Source organism: Lycium barbarum, chromosome 11, assembly GCF_019175385.1.
Source record: "Lycium barbarum isolate Lr01 chromosome 11, ASM1917538v2, whole genome shotgun sequence".
Classification (NCBI taxonomy): domain Eukaryota; kingdom Viridiplantae; phylum Streptophyta; class Magnoliopsida; order Solanales; family Solanaceae; genus Lycium; species Lycium barbarum.
The window spans coordinates 24,578,271-24,604,204 of record NC_083347.1 but is presented as its reverse complement, the minus strand read 5'-3'; the positions used below and the strand labels follow the sequence as shown (position 1 = coordinate 24,604,204).

The following is a 25,934-nucleotide window of genomic DNA, read 5'->3' as shown; positions in this document are numbered from 1 at the left end:
TGGTATGGGACAATTTCGATAAACCCTTTTGGGACATATTCTAACATAAACAAAACAAAAAAAATATTGTATCTAAACCAAATTCAATTGGAATTTGTGTATACAAGAATAAACTCTAAATCTCTAAGTGGAAGATGACAGTGGTCATGTGGTGAACTCGTGCAAGATGGTACTGTCTATAAGAATAAAATCATAATTTTCTCGGCAATCGGATGGTATTGAATATAAACAAAACCAAAATAGCACTGTATCTAAACCAGATTCAAATGGAATGTGTGTAAACAAAAATAAACGCAAATCTCTAAGCGGAAGATGACAATGGTCATGTAGTGTACTGGTACGGGATGGCACTGTATATAAAGCTAGTACACATTGGATCTTTGAGAACTAAAAAAAAAAATCTAAATGTCGCGAATTTTGCGAGTAAGGAAATAGTGTTTAAAGGTGGAGGGAACCTGTGGTGGAGAACCTTGTCTAATGAAACAGTGCTTGTAAAGCCGCTCAACGTACCTAAAGTTGTAAGATAGTCTAAAGTGTAAGCGTATCGAGGCCACAAATATGATTACAGGCCGAGTTTTATCGGCAATCAGAGGGTACAGTATATAAACCAAATGCACTTGGAATTTGTGAAAACAAACCAGATGCACATAGAAAGTGTGAATTCAAGAAGAAACGCTAGAAGCCTATAAAGCCAGGGCAAATGGAACACATTCAGAGGTTTTCTCGGCAATCAGGAAAGAACGAGAGACAGGCTAAAGTGCAAACGTATCGAAGACACAAATATGAATATAGTTAGAGTTTTAACGGCAATCAGCCTGTACAATATATAATCCAAATGCACATGGAATTTGTGAAAACAAACCAGAAACACGCAAAAAGTGTGAATTCAAGAATAAATGCTAATTGCGTATAAAGCCAGGGCAAATGGAACACATTTAGTCCTTCTCTATTTTAATACTTCTCCAACTGAAATAGATTATTAGACTTTCAGCGACATTCCTTATATACTAACGCTGCCACAGTACTATAGTTTTTCTTTATTTGTTAAATATTCATTCGAGTCAACCAAAAAATGGAAAAACGGGATCAACCAAAAAGATTAGGTTTGTTTTCCACCTCAAGTTGTATAAATGGGTCCAAGTCCATCCAAAAAGCAGAGTAAATGTACAGTTTATCAATTAACTTTAGGAGAATGAAAGCATATCACTATAAAAAATAAAAAATAAATAAAAACGAATTAGTTGCAACTAACGGCACGCCTACGGAACGGCCCAGTAAAAAATCAAATATAAATGGGGTATGTGGAAAAGATAATAAACTCTAAGCGGAGCACGAGGGATGCCTGAAGAAGAGTTGATAAGTTGTGAAGAGAATGATTTGGGGAAGAAGAGGCAGAATAGGGATTTTGATGGGAAAATACGGGAGATCTGGTTTTATAATGCTTGACTATGTTTGAGGGGTTGCAAGGGGGCGAAGAGGCGTCTGTAGTTGGTGGGGTTGAATTTTACAAGGCGGGTTTTAATTTTTCCCCCTAAAAATTCTGGAAAAAGAGATAAATGCAAATCTTATGATTCTACGGTGCCACGTCAGTGGGCCCTTTGCCTGCCTGCATCTGTAAAGATACGCTAAAACAGCACCGCCCCAGCTGTAGTCTCCCAAGCGGTCCAGATGCTCCAAAAAAATCAAGTAACATAAACTGACAAAGGCACCCGATGAATTCGGGAACAAGATGCCCCCGAATATAATAAGCAGGTACAAACGGGCATGACGATCAACATCGTCCTGCGGGGTGCCGTCGTCAACCGGATCCAGACCCTCCAAATAAGTGCAGAGTGCACTAAGCTGAACCGGCATCAGGCACGAAGTGAACAGAGAACGTAGTATAATATTTGTAATATTGTAAGAAATACAAACCCTCTAGATTGTTGAAGCTTTGGCTTGGGGGGGGGGGTATTGTATATAAACCAAATACACATGAGATATGCGGAAAGTAAAGTAAACTCTAAATGTCACAGATTCTACGGAAACAAATACAACTATAAATGTCACGAATATTGCGGGGCATCAAACGGTGTTTCAATTTGAAAAAAACCTATAACTAAGACAGTTTGAAGGCAGTATTGTTTGAAGGAGTCAAGGACGTAAATTTTGTTCTGTGAGTATTAAACACTAATTGGCACTACTGTCTTATAAGAAGTGAAAATTGCAATACTTTCAAGTTGAGTACATCTACATTGTATATGTCTTCTACTTCTTTATTTCAATTTATTTTGAATCCAATAAAGACTAAAATGCTTTGCCTCTTGAGATTATTGATAAGGCCTTTGTGGCATTCGGAAATGATATTGTCACTGCTTTCGAGTACTATTGTTTTTGGATTATGATTTATAAGGTTTTGCTCTTAGTTATTTATTTGCCTTTGCCAAGTTCCCTCCCCTGAAAGGTGTACTGCTCTACAGATTTAGTCTCTCCCTCTTCTTTCTCCCACGGTTTATTTTGCTCTCTCCTGCGTCATTACTCCTTCACACCCGCATATACATGGCTACCATTAAATAGCCCTCTCTTTTAAGTATCTATGATGCAAAGATTTGGTAACAATCAGAAGAAGCCCATCACTTCTTCCCAAAAAGATTTGCTCTTCCGGGGAAACTTTTGTGCTCAATGAGTATTAAAGGCATATTCTATATCATCGGAATTCAGCCATGGGTTCTGGTAATACACAACTTCTCATCAAATTCAATAGTTATGGGGCTAATGCTCCGTTTCGTTTATATATTTGGTTCGTTTTTGTGAATTTATGCCTGTCGCATATACGGATATGGAGGATTACAGGTTTGGGTACTCGGACAAGGGACAGGACGAGCAAGATTACAAATCCCAAAGTTTATAACTTCAATTTTGAGATTTTCCTGTAGAATTTTTAATGCTCAATGCTGTAAATACGGTGATTTATTTAATTATTTTCGGTGATTTTCACGATATTATTCTACTTTTCTGAGTTGCGCTCATGGTGTGTTCCATGAAACGTTTCATTGTTTGGTTACCTTGTGTTGGAAAACGTTCTCTCTAAGGAGATTGTTTCGTTTTAAAAATATCTTGATTATAATACGTATCTTTGATTCAACTATTATTTTTCACATTGTTATACCCGCGCTTCGCGCGGTCAAAAAAGTTGTAAGTAATATTTTTCTGTTATCCGACTATCATAAATATATTAGTCGTCAAATCAAAATATATTTGATTTCAAGTTTAATAGATTTGATTGTTACTATATAATTTTGAAAATTTCATCATTAGGAGTGTTTTTTTTTTTTTTTTTTTTTTTTGGTACTTAGTAACTTTTTGAACAAAATGTCAAATGTAAACCAGCTACTGAAATTGTTGAGTCTCGACATATTTAATATCGCATGAGAACACTGAAAAATTCTTGGACTGTTGACTCGCTTACAATATCTTATACATTATATAGGTATTGTTCTTTGATGCTCGAAAGTATACAACGCTAAAGAATTACCAAAATCACCCGCGCTTCGCGCGGTCTTGCACGACCTCATTAAGCTTACGTATGTGCATTCTCTATTAAGTTGATCAATACAGATAAATTAACGGTATTTCATTGATTAAAGTTTCGGCAAATGTCTTAAGAAGCTCTAATGAATACCTATAATAGTTTTATTCTCCTTTTTTTTTTTTTTTGTATACAAAATATAGCAACTCAGGATGTTACTCTGTGCGTACCAATTTATCTCAATGTGTCCGAATTGTATTTTGTTTTTTGTTTTGTGTTTAGTGCTTCGCACGTATGTGGTGTGGCGCTGCACTGTCAGTTACATCCTTCATATAGCCGATTGGAATGGCGACATTAATTAATTTAAATAATTACACATTTATTGTTGGGTATAGCCTTCTCTGTTAGTGTGTCAAAGTCGTTGCACATTAGCTCATTAGTTGTATCTAATGTAGATGGGATACCCCCAAATGTATTCTACAATGAATAGCGACCTCCAAATATAAACATTTGTATGTTGTATTGGCAACAGAACCCAAAGGGAATAAAATTGTATTACACCCTTAGCACTTTATCATAGAACGTATTAGATATTGCTCATCAATTATCTTTTTTTGCCTTCACTCCGATGTCTATTGTCCAATTCATTTCACCAGTTGTAGTGCAATGTATAGGAATAATCTATTATGAACCACATAAATTCCGACTTGTATAGAGTGAATCGACATATGTATGCCTAGTTATCTGCTAACACGACATTGTAAAGTGATTATAATTAATTAAGCACTTGTTATAATATTATATATAGTAATGAATATTGGTAATTGGTCTCTTCAACTCTCTAACATACATTCTGGAATACTTCTTTGTATACAATATTTTTAATGAATGCAGGGTCTTCTATGTCATCGTCTGCATTTAGTATTGTTAATCCTGATCTTGTTGTTGCTCTGGAGACCGCTACATATAATTGTCCATGGGTGAATACCTGTTTCGGAAGATACAGTCCGACTTGGTTAAGAGATTGTCCTTGACTTTTATTGATTGTCATAGCGTAACAGGGTGCTAAAGGAAGCTGCCGTCTCTTAAGCTTGAATGGCCATTTTGATTCGGTAGGCGACATAATAATTCTTGGAATTGTTACTCTAGAGCCAATGTTCTTCCCTGAAATGATGTTAGCAGTGACAGACCATATACCAAGATTCGTGATGATCAATCTTGTTCCATTGCATAGACCTTCTGTTTGGTTTAGATTTCTAAGCAGCATAACCGGAGTGCCCACTTTCAAGTGTATGTCATGGTTAGGGATGCCAGGGAATCTTAAGTTGTTAAGAAATTCAGTTGGGTACAAAATTTCTTCATCGTTTGTGTTCACGCTTGCTTTGCATACATTGTCAGCGCTAAAATATGTTCTTTCTTCACCCGGTATCATTTTCATAATTGTCTCGTTCAACTCATGAACCATTTCAGTTTTTGGTGTCAGTATTGCTCGTTCTTTAAAATATCCTAGGTCGTTGTACTTCTGCAAGAGGGACGGATAAACTGCCTCAATAATCGAACATATTGGATTATTAGACGTGTTGATGCGTACATCCTGAGGTATTTTAATAAGCTCCTTCTTGCTATCATCGTAAACTGATCCATCTCCTACTTGTAACAACCATTTGTCGAAATCTGCAATTTTTAAAGCCTCGGATGGACTTACTTTACCACTACGTAGTCGCATATTTTTCTTCAATTCATAAATTGTGAAAAATGGCCACAAGTACGAAGAGTTTATCGATGCATCACCAATATCAGCTCGTGTACCCTTTGGAATAACTGGTAGTATTTGCCGAAAATCACCACCACAGACAACTGTAAGTCCTCCAAAAGGTTTGTCTGTGCTATTTTCATACCTCACTCGGAGGATATCTCTCAAAGTCTTGTCCATGGCTTCGAAACAAAACTTGTTGGCCATTGGTGCTTCATCCTAAATAATCAAAGATGTTTGCTTTAGTAATTCTGCTAACTGGCTGCCTTGTTTGATTTCACAAGTTGACTCAGCTGTGACATCCAAAGGGATATGGAAGCGGGAATGTGCTGTCCTACCATTTGGTAATAACAAAGCTGCAATTCCAGAAGTAGCAACGGGGAGAACTATTCTTGATTGTGATCTGAGCTTCGAAATAATTGTATTCCATAGGAATGTCTTACCAGTACCCCCATGTCCATTTATAAAAAATAATCTTCCCTCATCTTTCTCAACTGATGTTATTATTGCATCATAGGCTGTCTTTTGGCAATCATTTAACAAAGCAAATGATGTTTCATGCACTCTCTTTAGCTCGTCTTTGTCATAGTCTAGCTCCTCATTGATTTCCTATATTGCGTAGTAAGGCTGAATCTGGAATTGGCATTCCATCTATGTCTTGCAAACTTTTCCCCATCTTTAACAGTATGCTCTCAATCTCGAACAATGTATATGCTTCAATTTGTTCTTGACTTAACAACAAATTTTTCATTCGTAATCTCTTTCACTGCAATGCGGGTATGTCTTCTGATAGTATTTCATAGTTGTTTTTCCAAACCATGCTTGAATCAGATACCTGACAGTGGATAAGTATCGTTACAAAGAGATGTCTCAACTCATTTCCCGTGGCCCAAATTGATGCCTCAGCCAAGCAGCCATTCCATTCTTTATCATCATCTGACAATCCTAATGCGTAGCATGCTTCTCGGTAAGTTTTATGCTTGACTCCATTGATTGTTCTGATGCTTTCGAATGAGGTGCATCCTTTGACAAAATTAAGCAGCATTCTCATGTAAAATCGCTCTCCACTTGCAGGATGTGCGAAGTAAATTCTCCTAACTGACCTCCCATTTTGTCTTCTTTTCCATTTTTTGTCTGTCGCATTCCAAACCCAATGCGTAGGGAAATCAGAATATGTCAGTTCTCGGGCATCCTCATACACTTTGTTGGCTTCAAACCATTCAGTGAATTTTGTCCTGTCTATATCGGGTCTGCTAAGTACACTTTCAGCTCGCTTATCCTCTTTGAATACTATTGTGTTTTGTCCCTGTAAATGGAAAGGCAATCGCTCAACTGCCGGCTCTCTGTAATGTATGTCAAATTGATATATCCTCTAGCAAGCTTCTGTAGCCGATATATATCTGCAATCTAGATATTTTCTTATCTCATCATTGTCTGCAGCAGTACCGGTAGATTCTATAGTTGCAGTTGCTCTATCAGACCCTTTATGGACATATTTGAATAGGTACTTCACCGACCTTGAGTAATTTGCACAATTCAACATTTATATGTGCATCAAATTTGACAATCAAGTTCCTGTTGTAAGGGACGACATATCTGTTGTCTAAGTAGGCGCCATTTTTCTTCACTTCCACAGCCGTGTTCCTTCTCCTATAAATGGGGAATCCGTCCGAGTCAAAATTTGTTCGGTCATTGAATTTCTTTGGAAAATATTTTGTGCACTTGCCCTGCTTCATACATGGGCAGTGGGGATTCAGTTCTCCGCAAGGTCCGTGCATCATAAAGTTCTTCACTGCATTGTAACCATTAGGATCAGCTTCAAGAGCAGGTAGTTCTGCTGATATTATTTTGTCAATATGATCTGTAGAGGGACTTTTTAATGTTTGATGCAAGAAGAGCAATATATGTGCATGGGGTAAGCCTCTCTTTTGGAACTCTATTGTATATATACCTGCATTATCAACAGTATAAACGCAATGGTTAGGATGCACGAGTGATAAAAAACTAAACATAAATGCAGTTACTTGAGGTTGTATACATTCTGATTCATTTTTTTCCAAATAAAGCCGTCAAGCTATTTTGTTTTATTTGTTTTCCTGGGAAAAGCTTCTATTGTAAAAGACCTATTTTTCATACTTCTTTCATACATATTCAGTGATAATTTAGATGTATATCTCTTGTTGTATGCCTTAGATGCGACTAATTTGAAATTTGTTCAATTGTATTTACTGCGTTTAACTTACAAGCAATTATTTTTCCAAAAGGCTTCTTCTTTTTCAGATGTTGCATGAGGTGAAATAATTTTATCTCGAAGACTCTGCATATGATGTCGACCTGGCTTCCATCATTTTCTTGGCCAATTAAGCGTAACATTTGATTTATTTCTGGCCACTTTGGGTTGCAAGTGAAAGTAAGGAACAAATCCGGATATCCAGCCCACCTACAAAGCGCCATTGCATCTTGATAGTTTTGTGCCCTATATCGAGGTACCCCAGTGTGCGTTGAAGGCAATAGGATAGTTTTCCCTACCATAGAACAATCAGAATCTCCTCGAACAACAGCATCCATCAATCCGGAAGCAAGATCAGACCTAAGATTTTTTTGGTTATTCCGGATATATCGTAATCTCTCTTCCTCAATTGCCATGTAACCATCAATAGTCTACCAGCTTGTAGAAGAGTGTATCCCTCATTAAGCCTTTGTTGTATCCTGAATCCGTAAAACTGTCTCATTGTCAATTTTTGTCTGATGTATGTTTTGTTGGTTACATCTTGCAGAAGAATTCCAAGCCTATATCCATCTTCGCCGTACGGATGTATTAATGGATAAGTCATAGACATGATACTTGGGTGTAAATCTGTGATTCTTTGAAGTCCTTTTTTTCGATGTTCTACAATAACATCTCGATGGAAGTTTTCATCAGTAAGATCACCTATTATTAAGCCAGCGACTTCAGAAGCCGTTGATATATTGTATTGTCTGCCATCTTTAGTCCTGTCTGAAAGAAGTCGCAGACGAAACACAAATTCTGGTTGATTTCTATATCTATCCCTTGCCATCCGAAATGATTTTACCAGAATATTATGCTCGTCTAGCATTTCAGATATCCCCCGTACAATTTGTGGATCAACTTCTTCATGCATCAGACTATTCATTCTGTTATCTATCTCATTTTCAGTATCATATATATAGAGCTGGGCAAACCGTGGGCTCTTGCCTAGTTCTGGCAACAGTGAGCCAATGTGATGATAATTTTGACCACTCATCCTGATAACATATGGGCCCTTTGAATGATTTATAGATCTGTCAACTCGGCCTCCCATAGATGTAAATGCAAACATGGAGTTATAAACCCTGATGTTTTTCCTGAAATTGATACCCATTTGTCCGGATTCTGTGCCCAAGAGATATTTGAGATAGAGGGGTGGTTGACTCAGTAACGGTAGTCGTACACGTCCTTCCATACAACAAATTTTGAATTTTGGTTGTGTTGTCTTTTTTGTTTTTTCTGTCCGCTCCTCATACCATAAAATGGCCCCACAATATTGGCAGGTGCACGTTGGAGGGCCAAAGTTCCAATTTGTTGTGTAGGAATCTGGCCAATGAAAGTATTTGATAAACAATATAAGCATTTAGCGTAAGAGAAAACTTTTGCGTGCTAAACATACCATTAAGTGGAATCAGCATTTCTCGGCTTGTTGAATTTGTTAAGTTCATCAGTTGGGTGCACCTTACCACCAAATTTAGAACCAGATCGATTCTCTTTAGTGGTTGATCTTTGTATTTTTTTCTAATTAAAGCGATCTTGCGCTTCAATCGGGCATAAATGTATCTGCATTTATTGATATGGACTATTGCGTCATTCTTTTCTGTAAAATTCCCTGCTGCTGAATAGCTCTTCCATTTCTTTTGAACCATCCTGTCTTGCCGAGCTAAATCAGGTAGCAGCTGCTCAAGAAGTTTAATTTCCCGAGGAGTATGTGCGGAGGCACTAAATTCTTGAACAATGTCTGAGATCAATTCCATGAACCTGTTTCACAGTAATTGAATAGCATAAATGTATTATTTATAATGGGTTGATAACCTCAAATATGTAAAGCGACGTGCAGGGGACTCCTTTATGGGATTCTAGACTGCATATTATTGTCGATGGATTAAGCTTGCGTTTTGATAAAAAAAACACTGTCTATCTTGGATCTGATTCTGCGTAGTGTATGTTTCCAATTTTTTAACACAGAAGGAACATTTGGGCATTGAAATGGTATGGAAACATAATACGCAGGGCATGTGTGGAAACCAGCCTAAATTCTAAAAGACTTATAGGACAATTGCAACAGTAGTGTGTTGTACTACAATGAATTTGGTAGTTGTACACGTTTTCTGTATTTGGACTTCGCATTGTTTGATGAATTTTATTAAAAATGCCTCAGTGCTTAATATAATTAAGGATGAAAGGCTACGACAATAATGATATTTATTTTACACACAAAGAGTTTATGTTGAAGAACGTGTATGCAAAATCACATAATGGATGATGACAGTGGAAGTGGTGTCTATTGCTACAGACATGAGTGTTATTTACGGTGTTTGTGAATTAAATTCAACTTCCTTATTTCTGTGTAATTGACTCAAATTTGAATAAGAAGAAGAAGAAGAAGAAGTAGAATTGGGGCCGGAAGAATATTGAGTGCCAACAATCGTTAAGATGAATCGGTTGGACGTTTAAGCGGTTGTAACCGAAAGTTAAAAGTAGAAATTGTAAGCGAATGTAATAGTTGTGCCGTTAGGGTTTTTTTTTATTTGAAAAATTTAAACTCCTTAACTTGGTTGTGCTATTTGCACGCGGTATTCCAAGGACATCAAGGCGTCTAAGCAGGAACTAACCTTATTTTGGGAAGATTGATGGGGGTTATTTGCTTTCTTGGCGTGAACCTGTTAGAAAGGAATTGAATAGTGTAAACGTATAAATTGTAATTGGCCACTAACCTCAAATATGTAAAATGACACAAACAGGACACGTTTATGGCAATGTAGTCTGCTAATTTTCCTCGTTGAATTTGTAGAAGAAGAACTTCACTGTTGTCATGCAAACACAGTCTCTGTAAAACAAATCGAAATACAAGTACTTGGAACATGAGCAGTTAAATGGATAAGGAAGAAGAATGAAGAGATAGGGCTGAGAAACTCTAATGTTTTAAGAACTGGTGCACCAAAAATATAGCGTATGAATGATCCTGGACATGAACGGCGTGGATGTTTCAGCGGTTGTAATTGTAAGTTTTATTAAAAATTGTAAGTGATTGTAATAGTTGTGACTTTTGGGTCTTCACTTTTAAATTTTGGTAACTGCTTCAGTCCGTTATTTTCTTTTGAATGGGTGTTACAATGCCACCAAGTAATGTTGTTGAGAAGATTGATTTGGTATTATTTGATTTCGTTATTGGTATTTATATATTCTGATTTCTGGTGCGCTTTCCGATTACCTGTAAGGGTATGATTGTGTCCATATTCGTAATCACAACTGTGAGACACTTACATGCGCGAATTGGCAACTTCTATTTCATTTGATATAGTAGTTTGCCGTCTTTGAATTAACTTGGTTCGTTCTTGTACACTGCTCGCAAATAGTTTTTATTTAATAGTATATTATTTCTTTAGGTGCATCAGTAATTTCAACGTAAATAATATGATACGATAAATTTGTCTAGTAAATGAATTTCAGAAGATGTAACTGCATAGAATATCGTAGGAGAGAACTGTTCGTTGATCGTGCCAATGTATACACCTTTCGGGTGTTTCCTTATATGTAATATAACTATGTTGAATAAAACAGTTGTGCGGCATCCCTTTTTTTACCTGGCATTGTATACACCATTTTGGTGTTTTCTATATTTGAATTTGGTTCGGGAATAACTTACTCCATAGAGGTTCTGTCTTTCTGCCCCGACAGTTCAATAATAATGGCTGACATCAAGAGATTATTAAATTAAGTCCGCAATTGTGTTTTCCTTCCTGTAGTTTTCAGTTAAATGGCTGATGTTCCAGTAGTTTATTGTTATTTCATATGGTCCATTTTCTACCATTCAAATACTAGTGAAAAGGTATGTTGTTTGATTATTAAAATAGTACTCCATTTTATTAGGGCAACACGTCTAAGAGATGGAACATGATGTTTTCAAGTCCTTCAAAGGAGCCGATTTCAAACTTTACAGTTAAGTTTGTAGAACATCCCCGTGCAAATGTTGTGTCATTTAACAAAGGAAAATAGAAACAGGCCGTCATGTGAAACATTATTTATTTCTATAATGCAATCATAGGTACATCGGGGAAAATGTATTTTAAAGTAAAAACAGATACAAGCGGCCATCAGGCATCGCAGGACAATATGTTTACATACATAAGTGACTACTTTTTACAAAAAAAGCTTATAGTACATATTCTTTTTAGGCCCCGAACCAACATTAATCATCGTCATCTAAGAATCTTCTCTTCCAAATTGTTCTTATAGAAGATCTTCTTGTCCATCTGGTAACACCTTCAGCAGCGTGTTGGTCTTCTTTCCATTCTTCCAACTTATCCAAAGATGGAGTAGAAGGTTCCTGAGTTTTTTTCAAGCGTCGAAGTTTTGTTGATGTACTTGGTTGGTTCGTACTCGTAACACCATCACTGTCAAGGTCATCTTCCACTACGTCGTCAAAGTCATTGGCTGAGGCATGTTTCTGGTTATTTTTCCAAAGGAAATTGAATCACATATCTATCATACATATGTAAATTTAGTTGTTACAAGGAACTTGCTGCATCAAGATAGTAGAGTAAATTACCTTCCCCTTGTTGAATCCTTCAGCTTTCTGGTTTTCGGGTTCATCAACATCATCCACTATGTTTTTACCCTGGATAAGAAACAATCGGGGATCTTATTCATAGTGTACATGTAATGCTTCTGACATAGTGAAACGCTGTATATAACGTTACCTTTTTCTCTTTCGCTAATGCGTGTTGCAATTCCAATTCCTCGTCTAGTGGGAAATGCTTTATAACTGTGAAGTTTTCAAGGCCGTCTTTAAGGTTGTAACTGTTGAGTTTGAGCTTGAACACAAACTCCTTGCCACACAGGTTTTCTATTTGGGAAGGTATACCATTATCGCCCGATGCAAGCCGATTTACCAGTTTGTGCGCAGATGTGTCGAGCAGTTTCTCGGCAATAGCATTAAACAGTACTAAAGTTGTACCACCAGTTTTGTCTGCCACGCAAATGTGAATCTTGAACCTATGTTTATACAATATGTTAGGTTATTCAGCAATTTAAAATGGAAGTTACATTATTTATTGCGTTCTTACCTCATCAATGGGAACTTGCAATCTGTTGTGCAAGTAGGGCATGTATACACACCATTTGCAGGTTTGATTTTTTTACGGCAAAAGTTGCACGAAATGTAATACCAATCAAATGAGTTGTCAATTTTTGTGATCTTGGCCCGTACCGTAACAATGCATTCCTAAATTATAAAACAACCCAATTATATAGTACATTATTGTGATAGATTTCTAATTTCCAAAACAGAATCCAGCATAAACAGTTTAATAACCTGAATATCAATGCTCCACTCTGATTCCAACAATTCACAAATGCTCATCCTATTCTGAAACATTTGTTCCTCTATTGGAAGTGTTTCAACATTAGCACTTTGTAGAGTTTCCACCCCAACAGATTTATTGGAATACTTTTCTTTTAGAGAGTTGATGTAATCAATTTTCAGATTAACATATATTTTACTTGCACAAGTGGTTGCAAAAGTAATTTCTCCTGTTAAAAAAGATTCCACAAAAACACCGCTTTATGATTAGGTCTGATGTTTACAGGGGAAAATTGCAGGAAGTAAGTTAAAATCGGAAATAGTTACCGCGGAATTCTTTTAATGTGGTTGAAGTAACAATGATTATGTATGGGTCAGATTCCGTTTTGTACAAGTACGGATCAAATTTTTCACCACATTCTTCCCATAAGGTGACTTTTGATTTGACAGAGCTATACATGGAAAAGAAGAACAAAATATTTTACTGTTAAAATCCTTCAGATTCATGTAGAATGTCATATGCGCAACAAATCTCAAAATAAAAAATAATGTAACGGGAAAGTAATTATATTTTATGAAGAGACCAAACGCAAGGCACATAAATGAGTTAAGTGGCTTACTAATCAGTAAGGATCTCGATGTCTCTCTTTTTCCATTTTGAACCAACACTCTCTATGTCACCGATGCCGCATAAGCAACCTACCACATCTGCAACATGAATTGGGAGAAATGGTAAGTTCAGAATTACTTTTGTTCTTTGGAAGCTGGATGACCAACCTTTGATGTTAATAAGGATACCTGATAATATGGTGTTGTTATTCACCCTCGACTGAATCATGTCCGGTTGAATAAATTGAAATCCATTTACAGGAAGACGAACAATATCTTCCTGTTGTTTTTGGACAACAGTTATTCGAAGGAAAGTAATTTTGAAATTACTTGACACTGGTCTATATACACCAGTATTGTCAGTAACTTTGAAGTTCCGAATAATAATGACCGATCCTTCACTCAACTTATCCCGAAACCTGTTTACTTGATTCTTCCAGATGACAGCGTGCATTAGATTATCCTGATAAAACACAACCATAAAGTGTTTTTACAATAAGTGATTTCAAAATACATGTATGAAAAAGTTGGAAGCATATATTACTTGTTCGTCGATGAGTATGAGGTCTAGGCTAACCAGATCTTTGCTTCGTTTGAAATTAATGAATTCCCACACTCGACAAACTCGGACTCTCACCATCCAATCATCCCTATTAGGATGCAACTCTGAAAGAAGAGAATAGGCCATATTCGATAACAATGGAAGGAATAGAGAGAAGATGATGTCAGAAATTGCCTACAAGTAGTCGCAAGGTTTGAAGGAGAGCACAGGATGTGAGAAATTGACCAGACAATGTTTTTGGAAGGCTTATATACAAACCACTGGTTGAATTTTTTGAAACAGTGGCAACGGTTTGGAATGGTTGCAACTTCTTCTGAAAGAAAGATTAACAATTGTTAGACGTTATGTGTCTACGGTTGCTTATGAAGACAAAAGTAACATTTGAATCTATGGGGGCTTGTCACTACAGTTTATTTAGGGCTTCAATATGCAAACTACTGGTCCTTGTTTGTTTTTGTTCTTTAATAATTGTTCGTTATTAAATACTAATAATATTAATAATAAGTTTAATCTGAATTAATTCTAATAATAGTAATAGTAATAATAATTAGGGAGGAAGATGGCATTAAAAACTGCACTACATAATAATAATTAAAAGCTGCACTATGAACCGCATAACTGAAAACTCCGCAAAGTTGGGCTCTCAGCTCTTCCTCTTTTTTATAAAATATTGAATCTGCAATATGGAATTGGTTGTGCAAGTCGAAACTCTGGGTATAGGAGGTAGCACAATAACTGTATGAAAAGATAGATGCGATATTAATTGGGATAAACAACACATTAGTAAAGTTACTAAAGCTAGAGGGAAAGTTACCTGGACACTTCTTTGGTGGCAGTTGTTGTGTGGGATCTGTGTTCTTTGTATACATCGGACGAAACTTGTGTGGTTACAGATGGTAGGTGAGCGGGGATCTACCTAAGGGAGTAGTAGAAGAGGCTGGAAAGATGTCTCATTGCTGATCAAAACTATGGGCGAAGAGCATGAAGTGCAAATTAATATTTGCACACAAAATGGTAATGAAGTAAAAAGCAAACTCACATGGAGGCAAAACTCGTAATGTCAGTTTTTTTAGTATTTTATGGTTTCAATTCTTAATCTGTTTGTAGTAGTTTTTGGTGAATATACTACGAAAGACGTACTGGCGTAAGTTGGATATCGCGGTTGGGAGACAACAAATCCACCCCTGGTTAGGTTTTTTTAGTGGAAAAACACCACTTACAGATTACATAATTGAAAGAAGAAATACGAATGGAACCAATACTTAGTCTTGTATCATGGGCTGGAAAATGAGAAGCTACTAATTTTAGAATAACACCGAGACTGGAAAGGCTTATTTCGGGTTAAATCCAGGGCGGCTTAAATACTGCGAGTTAAATCTTGTATACAGCGGGCGAACCTTGTGCGGTTAAAGAAGGTTACTGAGCGGAATATACCTAAGAAAGTCGTTGAAAAGATTGGAAGGATGGCTGATTGCTAAACAAAGTTGACCAAGAAGCGTGCAATGTGGGAAATAATATTTGCAAACAAAAAGGGTACCGTATATAAATCAAATTCACATAGACATTTTGTGCTGAGAAAAATTAACTGTAAAACTGAAAGCGTTAGTTGTATTTTTTGGTTTAAGTTATTAATATGTTTGTAGTATGATTATTTGGAAAATTCTATTCTATGAAGGATACAATGACAGATGTTGGATATCGAGTTTGGGAGGCAAGAAATCCACCACCGGATTGTATTTTTTGGTGCCAAACACTGGTAACCGTGTACATAACTGGAATTAGGGAAAAGAAGGAAAGCAATACTTAGTGACAAAGAGTAGAATTTGCAGCGTGGTTAACTGGCAAGCACAATAAGCTGCTTTTGCGTCTGTTTGACAACCAAAAATTAGTTCTTATCGGCAACGGGATTAAGAAATTGCAACTCATGCTTACCATCGTGGATGACCTGAAAATTTTGGCTGCATACAGCCCCATGTTGTCGGTAAGTTTTTGCGCAGTCTTACTTAAGATTCTGTGGATTTAATCTTGTATACAGCAGACGAATCTTGTGTGGTTAAAGAAGGTAACTGAGCGGAATATACATAAGGAAGTCGTTGAAAAGACTGGAAGGATGTGTGATTGCTGAACAAAGTTGACCAAGAAGCCTGCAATGTGGAAAATAATATTTGCAAACAAAAATGGTACCGTATATAAATCAAATTCACTTAGAGATTTTGTGAAGACAACTATTACCTCTAAAACTGTAAGCGTTAGTTGTATTTTTTGGTTTAAGTTATTAATATGTTTGTAGTATGCTTATTTGCAAAATTCTATTCCATGAAGGATACAATGACGGATGTTGGATATCGAGTTTGGGAGGCAAGAAATCCACCACCGGATAGTATTTTTTAGTGGCAAACACTGCTAACCGTGGACATAAGTGGAATAAAGGAAACGTAGGAAACCAATACTTAGTGACAAAGAGTAGAATTTGCTACGTGGTTGACTGGCAATCACAGCAAGCTAAAGCTTTGAGCAGGAATTTGTTTAACCGCTGCAACGCCATGGAGGCACTCACATATATCACGCTCAACAAACGCTTATATAAAATAACCAAAAGGTTTAAAAGAGCGATTTGGTGGTAATGCATAATGATCTAATGTAGAAACCATGTAGACATCTATTGATACGTGAAATACATAAAGTCAACAGAATTCCCTTTATTAGATCATGTTTGTTCATACATAAATAGATTGGAAATCCAACAAAATAAGTAAAAGGCTGCAGGAATGATTAATTACATATCTTCGCTACGGGAGCTTTGTACATATTGTTGTCTAATAAGCTACTACAGTTGAATTATGGTCGGCCATCGGAGGACATAATACATGTGATAATATAAGTTTTAATTAGTACGGTAACAAATGTATGCGGAGTCATTCGGTGTTTGCGGGATGACAGAGAACTCCTCCATAAAGTTGGGCTCTCAAGTGTTCCTGTTTTTTCCTCAGATATTGAATCCGCAATTGTGAGATCGGGCACGTCAGATCTCTGGGGCTTCGAGGTAGCACAATAACTGTATGAAAAGATCAAGGGAATTTAAATTGGGATAAACAACAAAGTAGTAAAGTCACTAAAGCAAACAGGGGGATTTACCTGGACACTTCTTCGGTGGAAGCTGTTGTGCGGGATCTGTTGTTGGGGTATCCATCGCACGAATAATGTGCGGTTGAAGATGGTAACTGTGCAGTATCCACCTAAGGAATCCGTACAAGGGGGTGGGAAGATGTCAGGCTGCTGAAGAAAATTAAGCAAGAAGTATGTGGTGTGAAAATTAATAATTGAAACCTAAAATGATACTGTTTCTAAACAAAATTTGCATGTTATTGGTGGAAATCAAAAATAGCTCTAAATCACGATGCGTTGGTTAATCTGTTTCTACTATTTTAAGTGGGGAAATTGTACTTACAGAGTACATAACTGTAATTAACGGAAAAACGAAAGCAATACCTAGTCTTGTATCGTGGGCATGAAAATTCGAAGCCACTAATTTAACAATAAGACCAAGACCGGAAAGGCATATTGTGAGTCTAACCTTCCAAGAAAACTTCAGAGTAGATAATATTGAAGGGATGCAAGGGAAAAAAGTAGAAGCAATGCTAAGCAAGGAAGAGGGAAAATCAATTTGGTAGAGCCAAATAGATAATAAAGAGCAAAAGCCTTCCACTTGAAATTAGTAGTAACAGGTCCTACAAAAGGTGTATCCACATTATAAGGCAGCTTTCATACCCTGAATCTCACCGGTTAAATCTTTAACCGAAGGGACCCAACGCGGTAGAAGATGGTAATTGAGCGGAATCTGACTAACTTAAGTCGAGGAAGAGACTGCAAAGATATCTGATTACTGTACAAAATTATTTAAGAAGTGTGTGTGAAAATGAATGGGTGCACAGGAAAATGGTACTATGCATGAACTTAATTCACATGGTCTATGTGCAAAGGAAAATAAACTGTAAATCTCTAACTGGAAGGTGACAATGTGGGAGGGGGGGGGGGGGGGGGGGGGGGTGGGTTGTATGTAAACCAAATACACATGAGATATGCGGAAAGTAAAGTAAACTCTAAATGTCACAGATTCTACGGAAACAAATACAACTATAAATGTCACGAATATTGCGGGGCATCAAACGGTGTTTCAATTTGGAAAAAACCTAAAGCAATAACAAAGCCTTAAATGTCTACATATTAAAGGGGGGAAGTACAATATAAACCAAATACACATGGGTTATGCGGAAAGTAAAGTAAGCTATAAATGTCACAAAATCTGCGGAAACTTAAATAACTATAAATGTCACGGATAGTGCGGTTCAAAAAACAGTGTTTCAATTTGAAACGAACATAAAGCAATAACAAAGCCTTAAATGTATACATATTAAAGGGGGGAAGTACAATATAAACCAAATACATGGGATATGCGGAAAGCAAAGTAAGCTCCAAATGTCACAGAAGCTGCGGAAACTAAAACAACTATAAATGTCATGGATATTGCGGGTCTCAAATCGGCGTTTCAATTTGAAACAAACCTAAACCAATAACAAAGCCTTAAATGTATACATATTAAAGGGAAAAAGTTTTAAATGCGACTGAAATATCCTGTCATCAAACTTTTCGAGGAAGCCAAGTGGCTGAAACGAAGACGCTTTGGTGCACAATTTTAGCTACGGATCTGCAGGCTGTTAGTAGTTTTTTTTCAGTGACCATATTTGTTGTTCAGTTCTATTCAACCAGAATGATATTTAATAGTATGTAAAATAATGCAGAGAGCAAGAGTAAAAGGATGTACGGCAAAAATTTGTTCTTGCATTCGAGCGGATAGGATTGTGCAGTATTGTAAACGGGAAAAAAGGGAAGATGTGCAGTATAAAATAAACAAAAAGTGGTTTACAAAGGGTGGAGAACGATACCTGGGAGGGTTGCACTGTGCTGTGCGGGGCGTTGGGGACGGGGGAGGAAAAGTTTGTAAGTTGTGGTGAGAATGACGGTAGAGAAGCGGAGGCAGAATAGGAAGAAGAGCAGGGAGAGTGACGGTGGAAGCAGGGAGGGCTGTGTGTTTCTTTAATAGCCTAGCCGTAGTTTGTGGGGGTGCTTAGGGCGAAGAGGTGTTTCTGAAGTGGGGGTTTTAATTTTAAAACTGCTAAATAATTTTCTCCACTCAGAATTCTGGGAAAAAAGGAAAATGCCAACCATGCATTTGTGTGATGCCACATCAGCGGGCCTTTTGCCTGCTTTTATATATATATATGGTGTGATATTTATATAAAGCTAGGCAAAAGAAAAGTGACGTGACACCGCTCTTTGGCTAAGAATTCTATTTTTTTTCTCTCTTTGTTTTTCATTTTTCTTAATTATTTTATCTTAAAAAAGAAAAAACATTTATGTAACTTGTGATGCCTTTTATAACTGCCATATTTAATTGAGGGTTTCTTAGAAATGTTGGCATCTTTTGGAAAGAGGGAATTCTCACAGACATTTTCCAACACCTTTTAAACTTCAAACTACATGCAACACTTCATATACTTAACTGCCATATTTAGTTGAAGAATTATAAGAAACGGAGAATTTATTTCATCCATCTGAGTAATTATAAGTTATAACTCAATAATTTCTCCTATTTTTACACCCATATTCTATTTCCCATTAAACCTCATTAATAATTCATCAATTGTAGTGTAATATAATTGCAGCATTGAAAATAAACAGCAAGCCCATAAATATTGTATTCAAGTAGCAATTGATTTCAAATACACATCCTCCCCACTTCAAAACTAACTTTAGCTTTTGGTTTTATGGAAATTCTGTCTCACTTCTTGTTTTGGTGATAATTTTCTTTCTCTGTTATTTGATGTATGTAGCGAGAAGAAAAAAAAGAGTTGCACAGATATGACGAAGAAGATGACCAAAAACATCTTTTTCTTAACCTTCTTTAATTTTCTCCCCTTGATATTTGAATAACAAAATACTAGAAAGGTTAAACAAAATTCTGGTACTGTGGTGCGTGGCATGTGTTTTTGGAACTGCAAGACAATTTTTTCCGATGGGAATGTTGGTTATAGAAGTTGTTTGCCCGACGTCGACGAAGTTCCAGGTTCGTCATTTCGCACCAAACTTCAAATTTTTCTTTTACCTGTGGGCATATATATGTTATCTATTTTCATTTTGCGAAAAAGGGTCAAAAATACTCCTTAACTATCAGAAATGAATCACATATACCCTCCGTTTGCATTTGGTATCAAATATACCCTCGCCGTTACCAAAGGAGGCCACCAATACCCCTCCACTTAACGGCTGGCCATTTAAGCTAACGTGGCAGTGCCACGTGGAAAAAATTATCCACGTGGACGGCTACGTCAGCCTCTCTCCCTCTTCCTCTTTAGTTCAGGGGTATTTTTGACCCTTTCTTTTGTAATTTTTAATTTTTTTTATTTATTTTCTACACCACCACATACCCCCTCCCCCCAAACCCCCCAACTCCCAAAATTTTTCTTTCTTTGTAGTTTTTAATTTTTTTTCTGGATTTTTTACACCACCACCTACCCCCTCCCCCCAAAACCCCCAACCCCCAAAATTTTTCTTTTTTTGTAGTTTTTAATTTTTTTTCTTTTCTGAAGTTTTTAATTTTTTCCTAGATTTTCGACACCACCACATACCCACCCCCCACACCCATGAATCTCCCCCCCCCCCCCACACCCCACCACCCCCTCCAAAAATTTTAATTTTTAACCATGCAAACTTTCAATTTTTATACTTTTTTTTATAAAGGTAAATTAAATATGAAGTAGAAAATTCGGGAGGGGTAGGGGGTGCGTGCGGGGGTGGGGTGTAGATAATCAAAAAAGAAAACTTTTCAAAACTTTCTTTTAGAGGGGTGGTGGGGTGTCGGTTGTGGGGGTGGGGGGGTCGTGGGGTGGTGGGGTGAAAATAAAAACTTTTTTGAATCTACTTCATATTTAATTTACCTTTTATAAAAAAAAAATATATATAAAAATTGAAAGTTTGCGCGGGTAAAAATTAAAATTTTTGGAGGGGGGTCATGGGGGTGGGTGGTGTAAAAATCGAAAAAAAGTAACTTTTAAAACTTTTTTTAAGATTTTTTTTTTTGGGGGGGAGGGGGGGTGTCCACTAGAGGGTGGGGCTGGGGTGTGGGGACGGGGGAGTGGGTATGTGGTAGTGTAGAAAATCCAGAAAAAAATTTAAAACTTCAAAAAAAAGTTTTTTTTGCGGTGGGTTTGGGGGGTGTGGGGTATGTGGTGGTGTAGAAAATCTAGAAAAAAAAAAACTGCAAAAAAAAAAAAAAACAAATGGGGGTGGGGGGTGTAGAAAATCCAGAAAAAAAAATTAAAAACTACAAAAAAAAAAGGGTCAAAAGTACCCCTGAACTAAAGAGGAAGAGGGAGAGAGGCTGACGTGGCCGTCCACGTGGATAATTTTTTCCACGTGGCACTGCCACGTCAGCTTAAATGGCCAGCCGTTAAGTGGAGGGGTATTGGTGGCCTCCTTTGGTAACGGCAAGGGTATATTTGCTACCAAATGAAAATGGAGGGTACATGTGATCCATTTTTTTATAGTTCAGGGGTATTTTTGACCCTTTTCCGTTCATTTTATTAATCAAAGCCTTGAGAGTTCTTTGAACCTCCCTTTCTCAGAAAATTATACGCTTTCATTTTAATTTATATGTCTTAGTTACTATTGGGAAGTCAAAGATTTTTTTTTTCCAAATACTTCTAAATATTTTGAATTCTTAACTATTACGACTTATACATATAATACTTTAGGTAGTTTATAAATATTATATATAGATTTTATTTTTTAAAAGTTGAAGATCGTATGTCAAAATTACACCGAACTTTAGTTAGTTTGACCTTTATACACCGAATCAAGCCACATAAATTAAAACAAAGGGAGTGCTATTCTTCCAAGTTCCACCTTTGATTAATTTCTCTACACCTAAAAAGATAAAGGGAAAAACACATAAAACAAACAAATAAAGGAGTATAAGAGGAGGAGAAAGTGAATGCGAGACGACAACCTTTCTTGGGTTGGAACAAGGCATGTTTCAAAGAGAATGGGAAAATAACTGCAAGTCTCCTTAGCAAACCAAAAGATCAAGAGGAAGTAACGATAAGTACAGGGAGAAAAAGAGAAGGAGGAAATATTAACCGAGCATAGAGGAAACGTAATGTGGCTTTTTCTAAAACAAAAGCCCATTTAAGGTAAAATTTAAGAGTAGAAAGTAATTTAGAGGAAGAGGAATAGAAAAAAAGAATATAATAATGAAAGAAAAGGAGAAAGAATAGAAAACGCTATAACGGAAATGTAATTCAATGTGTCACGGTCACCACTTATTTATTTTATTTTCTTCCTAAGTATACACCACACGTGCATTCATATATACATCTAAAAGTGATAAACCGTATTGTTTTTTTCGTTTTACTTTTAAAAATCTAACAATGAAATTAAATGTGCAGTTCATCAAAGTTCCAACTCTAATAATAATACTGTATTTGTTATTCCATCGACAAAAAAAGATGAACAAAACAAAGAGCAATGAGAAATACATATAATAGAGATGCAAGTCAGCAATAGCAGTCAAGGTACGGACTACTTATTTCTTTTGTTTTTGTTTTATTATCGTTTTGTTTACTTTTATATTTGAATAAAAGAAAATGTTTGAAAAGAAGATCTTACATATACTATCTGATGAATGAAAGAAAAACACGGTATACGATAAAAATCGGTGTAAAATGTTGTGACCTTTCGACAAGAGGTCAGAATAAAATAGGAATGTTGACTTCAAGATGTGGCGTTGGTTTGAGTTCGGTGATTCGGATGAAACGAAGTCCGAGGGGTCATTAATCAGTAAGCCGGAGAGACGTCAGTTTGCACAAACGCGAGAAATCCATTACAGCTCGGATTTCACGCCGCCCATTACGCCGACCATCACACGACCAGCTGTTAAGGCGCCGTTAATAGAATCAAATTATCAAATTTTAAAGAGCATTAGTATTCTAACTCTTGTGCCCCTCTCTTCCCCTTCTTCTTCCACCACTATCATTTCCTCCCCTCCACAACCTTTGCCACCATTAGCACCACCACGCCACCATTAGCACCACCACACCACCATCAAGCCGTGATGCTACTGACTTCCTCTTCTTCCCCATCTGAATTATCTCTTTTAATAATATAACTTATTTATTCTTTTCAGTGGTTTCGATTATCTCAGGCGATTATCTATCAGGTAGATTTCGACGAGTTAAGCGGTGAATATAATTGTATAGTATTTGTAACCAAAATGTTTGGGTGTGGAAACAGTTGTTAATTGCCATTGGATTAATGAAAAGTTTTGGGTTTTCATTTATTAGTTTTCTCGTTTAGAATATTAACGTTTCAAATTCTACCAAATAATTTTGGATTGGTTTTTTTAAATTCATTTTTGAATTAATGGTTTAGTCACTTCAAATTTGTAGGCAATTTAAAGTTACAATTTTAAATTAGGAGGGTTTTTTAAGCAATAATTAGGAGTGTTTTTTAAGGAGATGGTGGTGTGGTGGTGCTTATGGAGGCAAATGTTGTGGAGGGGAGAAGATGATAGTGGTGGAAGAAGAAGGGGAAGAGAGGGGTAAATGGGTTAGGGTGGTGAGGTGGCATGCCATGTCATGTCCACCACGGACAATTTTAATGGAGGAGGGGTATATATAGACCAAAGTATGACAGAGGGGTATATTTGAACCTAAAGTATAACGAAAAGGGTATATTTGGACCCAAGATATAATGAGGGGTATATTTAACCCTTTTCTGACAGTACAGGGGTATATTTGACCCTTTTCCGTTTAATGTATATACTTACACATGTGCAATATTTATATAATTGTGAATAAATGTGTATAAGTGTGCGTTTTCGTGTATAATATTGTATAATTATATTTTTTAGTGTATATACCTACACATTATACACTTTTATATACTTACATACATCATGTACCTGTCTTTGTATTTAAGTGTATAACACTGTATATAAGTGTTTTTGAGCCAAAGCTTTGCAGTGTAATTTTTAGGCTATTTTTCTTTTCAATGTAAGTGAGCAAATTGTATATTTCTGAAATTTCCCTATTTTATCCCGCATTTGATTATGAGTATTAATTAATTTCAGAATATATTTTGCACTAAAATTATGGGATTAGGTATGCCATTTAGAGCATGAGATAGCTAATCGGATGAGATATTTCAACTTATCCCAACCACCGGGACGTCCTTGTCAATCCCATCTCTGTAACCAAACGACTATTTTTATAACTTAGTTTAAACCGAAAAGTATGTTTATTAATCTCAATAATTGCAATTTGCATGATTCACTAACCAGGTCAACTCTACATTCTTTAATGCTTAATCATTGATTATCAGAATGTTGTCATGCAGTACATGTTGTGCTAAAGGGGAAAAAAGCAATAATTTTCAACTGAAAATTTAATCAGCCGCACGTCAATCTATCTATATATATATATATATATATACATTACAACGGCAATTATCAAAGCAATTATTGCACCCTCTGACTGGCACATGCCCCTTCAGTTCTTAAAAGCTGTCTTTGATGTATTATTACTTATTAAATATTCTTCTATGAACTGAAAAGAATTAGAGTAGATAACTATTTGAGGATGAATCAATATAATTTGTTTTATCTTGTTTCACGGAACCCGCGTCAAGAGGAGAAGGCCTTCGAAAATAACATATTTGTTTACCCCAAATTTGAATAATCAATTAAATTTATGAGTGAGGTATAAGATATGTGGTTATGCCTTAATTTATTTGATAGAAACAAGAAATATATAAATATACTATGGAGAAGCAACTGATAATCAGAGGTTTGCTATAGATTTATATGTCTACTAATATGAGTGTCACTTGATTGAATAAATTTAAGAGATGAACACAATAAATTTGGACCGAAAATCCGATATTTGGGAGAGAGAGAGAGAGTTTATATATTTTTTGCTATTACAAGAGTTCTTGATATGAGGAGGCCAACCCCTCAAAAGTGGGCAATGACCCTTATTTATAGCGTTGCCTCATGGGCTTCATAGAGGAACGACCACGATCAACTCGACTATGGGAAAACCTGGATCAAATAATGTCCTTCCCTCTCTTCCCTCGGTCTCTGGTCTTACCGGTTTAACACACACCCAGTTTTTACCGTATACAGATAGTCCCCACACTTTTCAGACCGTAGTTTTATCGGAGTAACGGGAAGTGGATGAATCAAGAAACCAGCGTCTCACTTTATCCGTAGTTATCTTTCCATTTTGGCGGGCACGTCCCTCTGTCGTCGGCTACGTGTCTCATCCCGAATGGTTAGCTCTGACAACCGCCGTAACGCACGTCGTTTCAAGTCGTTTCTCATTAATTATGGGACACGTGGCATCTCCCGGTTGGCTGGGGTTTGTAACCGCCCCGTTTTCATGCCTATATAACGTCCCTTACTTCCTCATTTGAACACTTTCACCTCTTCCAACTTACTTCTTCTCTGCATTCAGTTCGTCACTTGTTATCTTTCAATTCACATCTAGTTCTCATTTCTTGTTGATTCGCTGCTCATAGTACACAAAAAAGGTGAACGATTCTGCCAACTTCTCCATTTTAACCATTTTTGTTGAGTAGGCTGCTGCTTCTTCCTCTTATTTTCTGCCATTTTTGAATTTTCTGTCTGTTCCCCCTTTTAACGCCTCTTTCGAATTTTGCCTAGTCTTTCTTCGTAATCTCCAAATGTCCACTAACACTGAAACTGCTTCCCATGATATTCCCTCGGTTTCGTCTCAAGGAACCGACCCAACTTCTCCACCTAAGGCAAAAAGTACCTTCGAGCCCACTGCCTCAGACATTATACCGGCCAAA

At 36.6% G+C, this 25,934-nt stretch overlaps 3 protein-coding genes and 1 long non-coding RNA gene across 6 annotated transcripts; all 4 read right to left on the bottom strand.

Moving 5' to 3' along the window:
• Window positions 1-4,349: 4,349 nt before the first annotated feature.
• On the bottom strand, window positions 4,350-5,468 carry LOC132619585 (uncharacterized). Its single transcript, XM_060334442.1, has one exon. The coding sequence runs from the start codon at window positions 5,466-5,468 to the stop codon at window positions 4,350-4,352; it is 1,119 nt and encodes a 372-aa protein (XP_060190425.1).
• Window positions 5,469-5,480: 12 nt separating this feature from the next.
• On the bottom strand, window positions 5,481-7,829 carry LOC132619584 (uncharacterized). The gene is made up of 4 exons (XM_060334441.1): window positions 7,505-7,829; window positions 6,779-7,212; window positions 6,097-6,567; window positions 5,481-5,870 (listed from the first exon to the last, which is right to left on the bottom strand). Exons 1-4 carry the CDS (start codon window positions 7,827-7,829, stop codon window positions 5,481-5,483), a joined length of 1,620 nt encoding a protein of 539 aa, XP_060190424.1.
• A 3,884-nt stretch (window positions 7,830-11,713) lies between these two features.
• LOC132619582 (uncharacterized) lies at window positions 11,714-13,295 on the bottom strand. Its single transcript, XM_060334440.1, has 6 exons — window positions 13,163-13,295; window positions 12,848-13,065; window positions 12,600-12,757; window positions 12,234-12,528; window positions 12,083-12,151; window positions 11,714-11,980 (listed from the first exon to the last, which is right to left on the bottom strand). Exons 1-6 carry the CDS (start codon window positions 13,293-13,295, stop codon window positions 11,723-11,725), a joined length of 1,131 nt encoding a protein of 376 aa, XP_060190423.1. The 3' UTR covers window positions 11,714-11,722.
• Window positions 13,296-16,685: 3,390 nt separating this feature from the next.
• LOC132617474 (uncharacterized) lies at window positions 16,686-19,162 on the bottom strand. 3 transcript variants are annotated; one of them, XR_009573750.1, is made up of 3 exons: window positions 18,950-19,162; window positions 17,142-17,282; window positions 16,686-17,061 (listed from the first exon to the last, which is right to left on the bottom strand). It is a non-coding gene; the product is annotated as an uncharacterized LOC132617474 (long non-coding RNA). The 3 variants fall into 3 exon arrangements; XR_009573751.1 differs by having other exon boundaries at window positions 17,142-17,279; XR_009573752.1 differs by having other exon boundaries at window positions 17,142-17,242; window positions 18,950-19,161.
• Between the last annotated feature and the right edge of the window lie 6,772 nt (window positions 19,163-25,934).

Coding starts and splice junctions, on each gene's coding strand:
- LOC132619585 (XM_060334442.1), bottom strand. CDS start 5,468: ATGGCCAACAAGTTTTGTTTCGAAGCCATGGACAAGACTTTGAGAGAT.
- LOC132619584 (XM_060334441.1), bottom strand. CDS start 7,829: ATGGATGCTGTTGTTCGAGGAGATTCTGATTGTTCTATGGTAGGGAAA. Junction 7,213..7,504: donor TTTTGGAAAAATAATTGCTT/GTAAGTTAAACG, acceptor TTGATAATGCAG/GTATATATACAATAGAGTTC. Junction 6,568..6,778: donor AATTGTGCAAATTACTCAAG/GTCGGTGAAGTA, acceptor TTCCATTTACAG/GGACAAAACACAATAGTATT.
- LOC132619582 (XM_060334440.1), bottom strand. CDS start 13,295: ATGTATAGCTCTGTCAAATCAAAAGTCACCTTATGGGAAGAATGTGGT. Junction 13,066..13,162: donor CACATTAAAAGAATTCCGCG/GTAACTATTTCC, acceptor CTTTTTTAACAG/GAGAAATTACTTTTGCAACC. Junction 12,152..12,233: donor CATTAGCGAAAGAGAAAAAG/GTAACGTTATAT, acceptor TTTCTTATCCAG/GGTAAAAACATAGTGGATGA.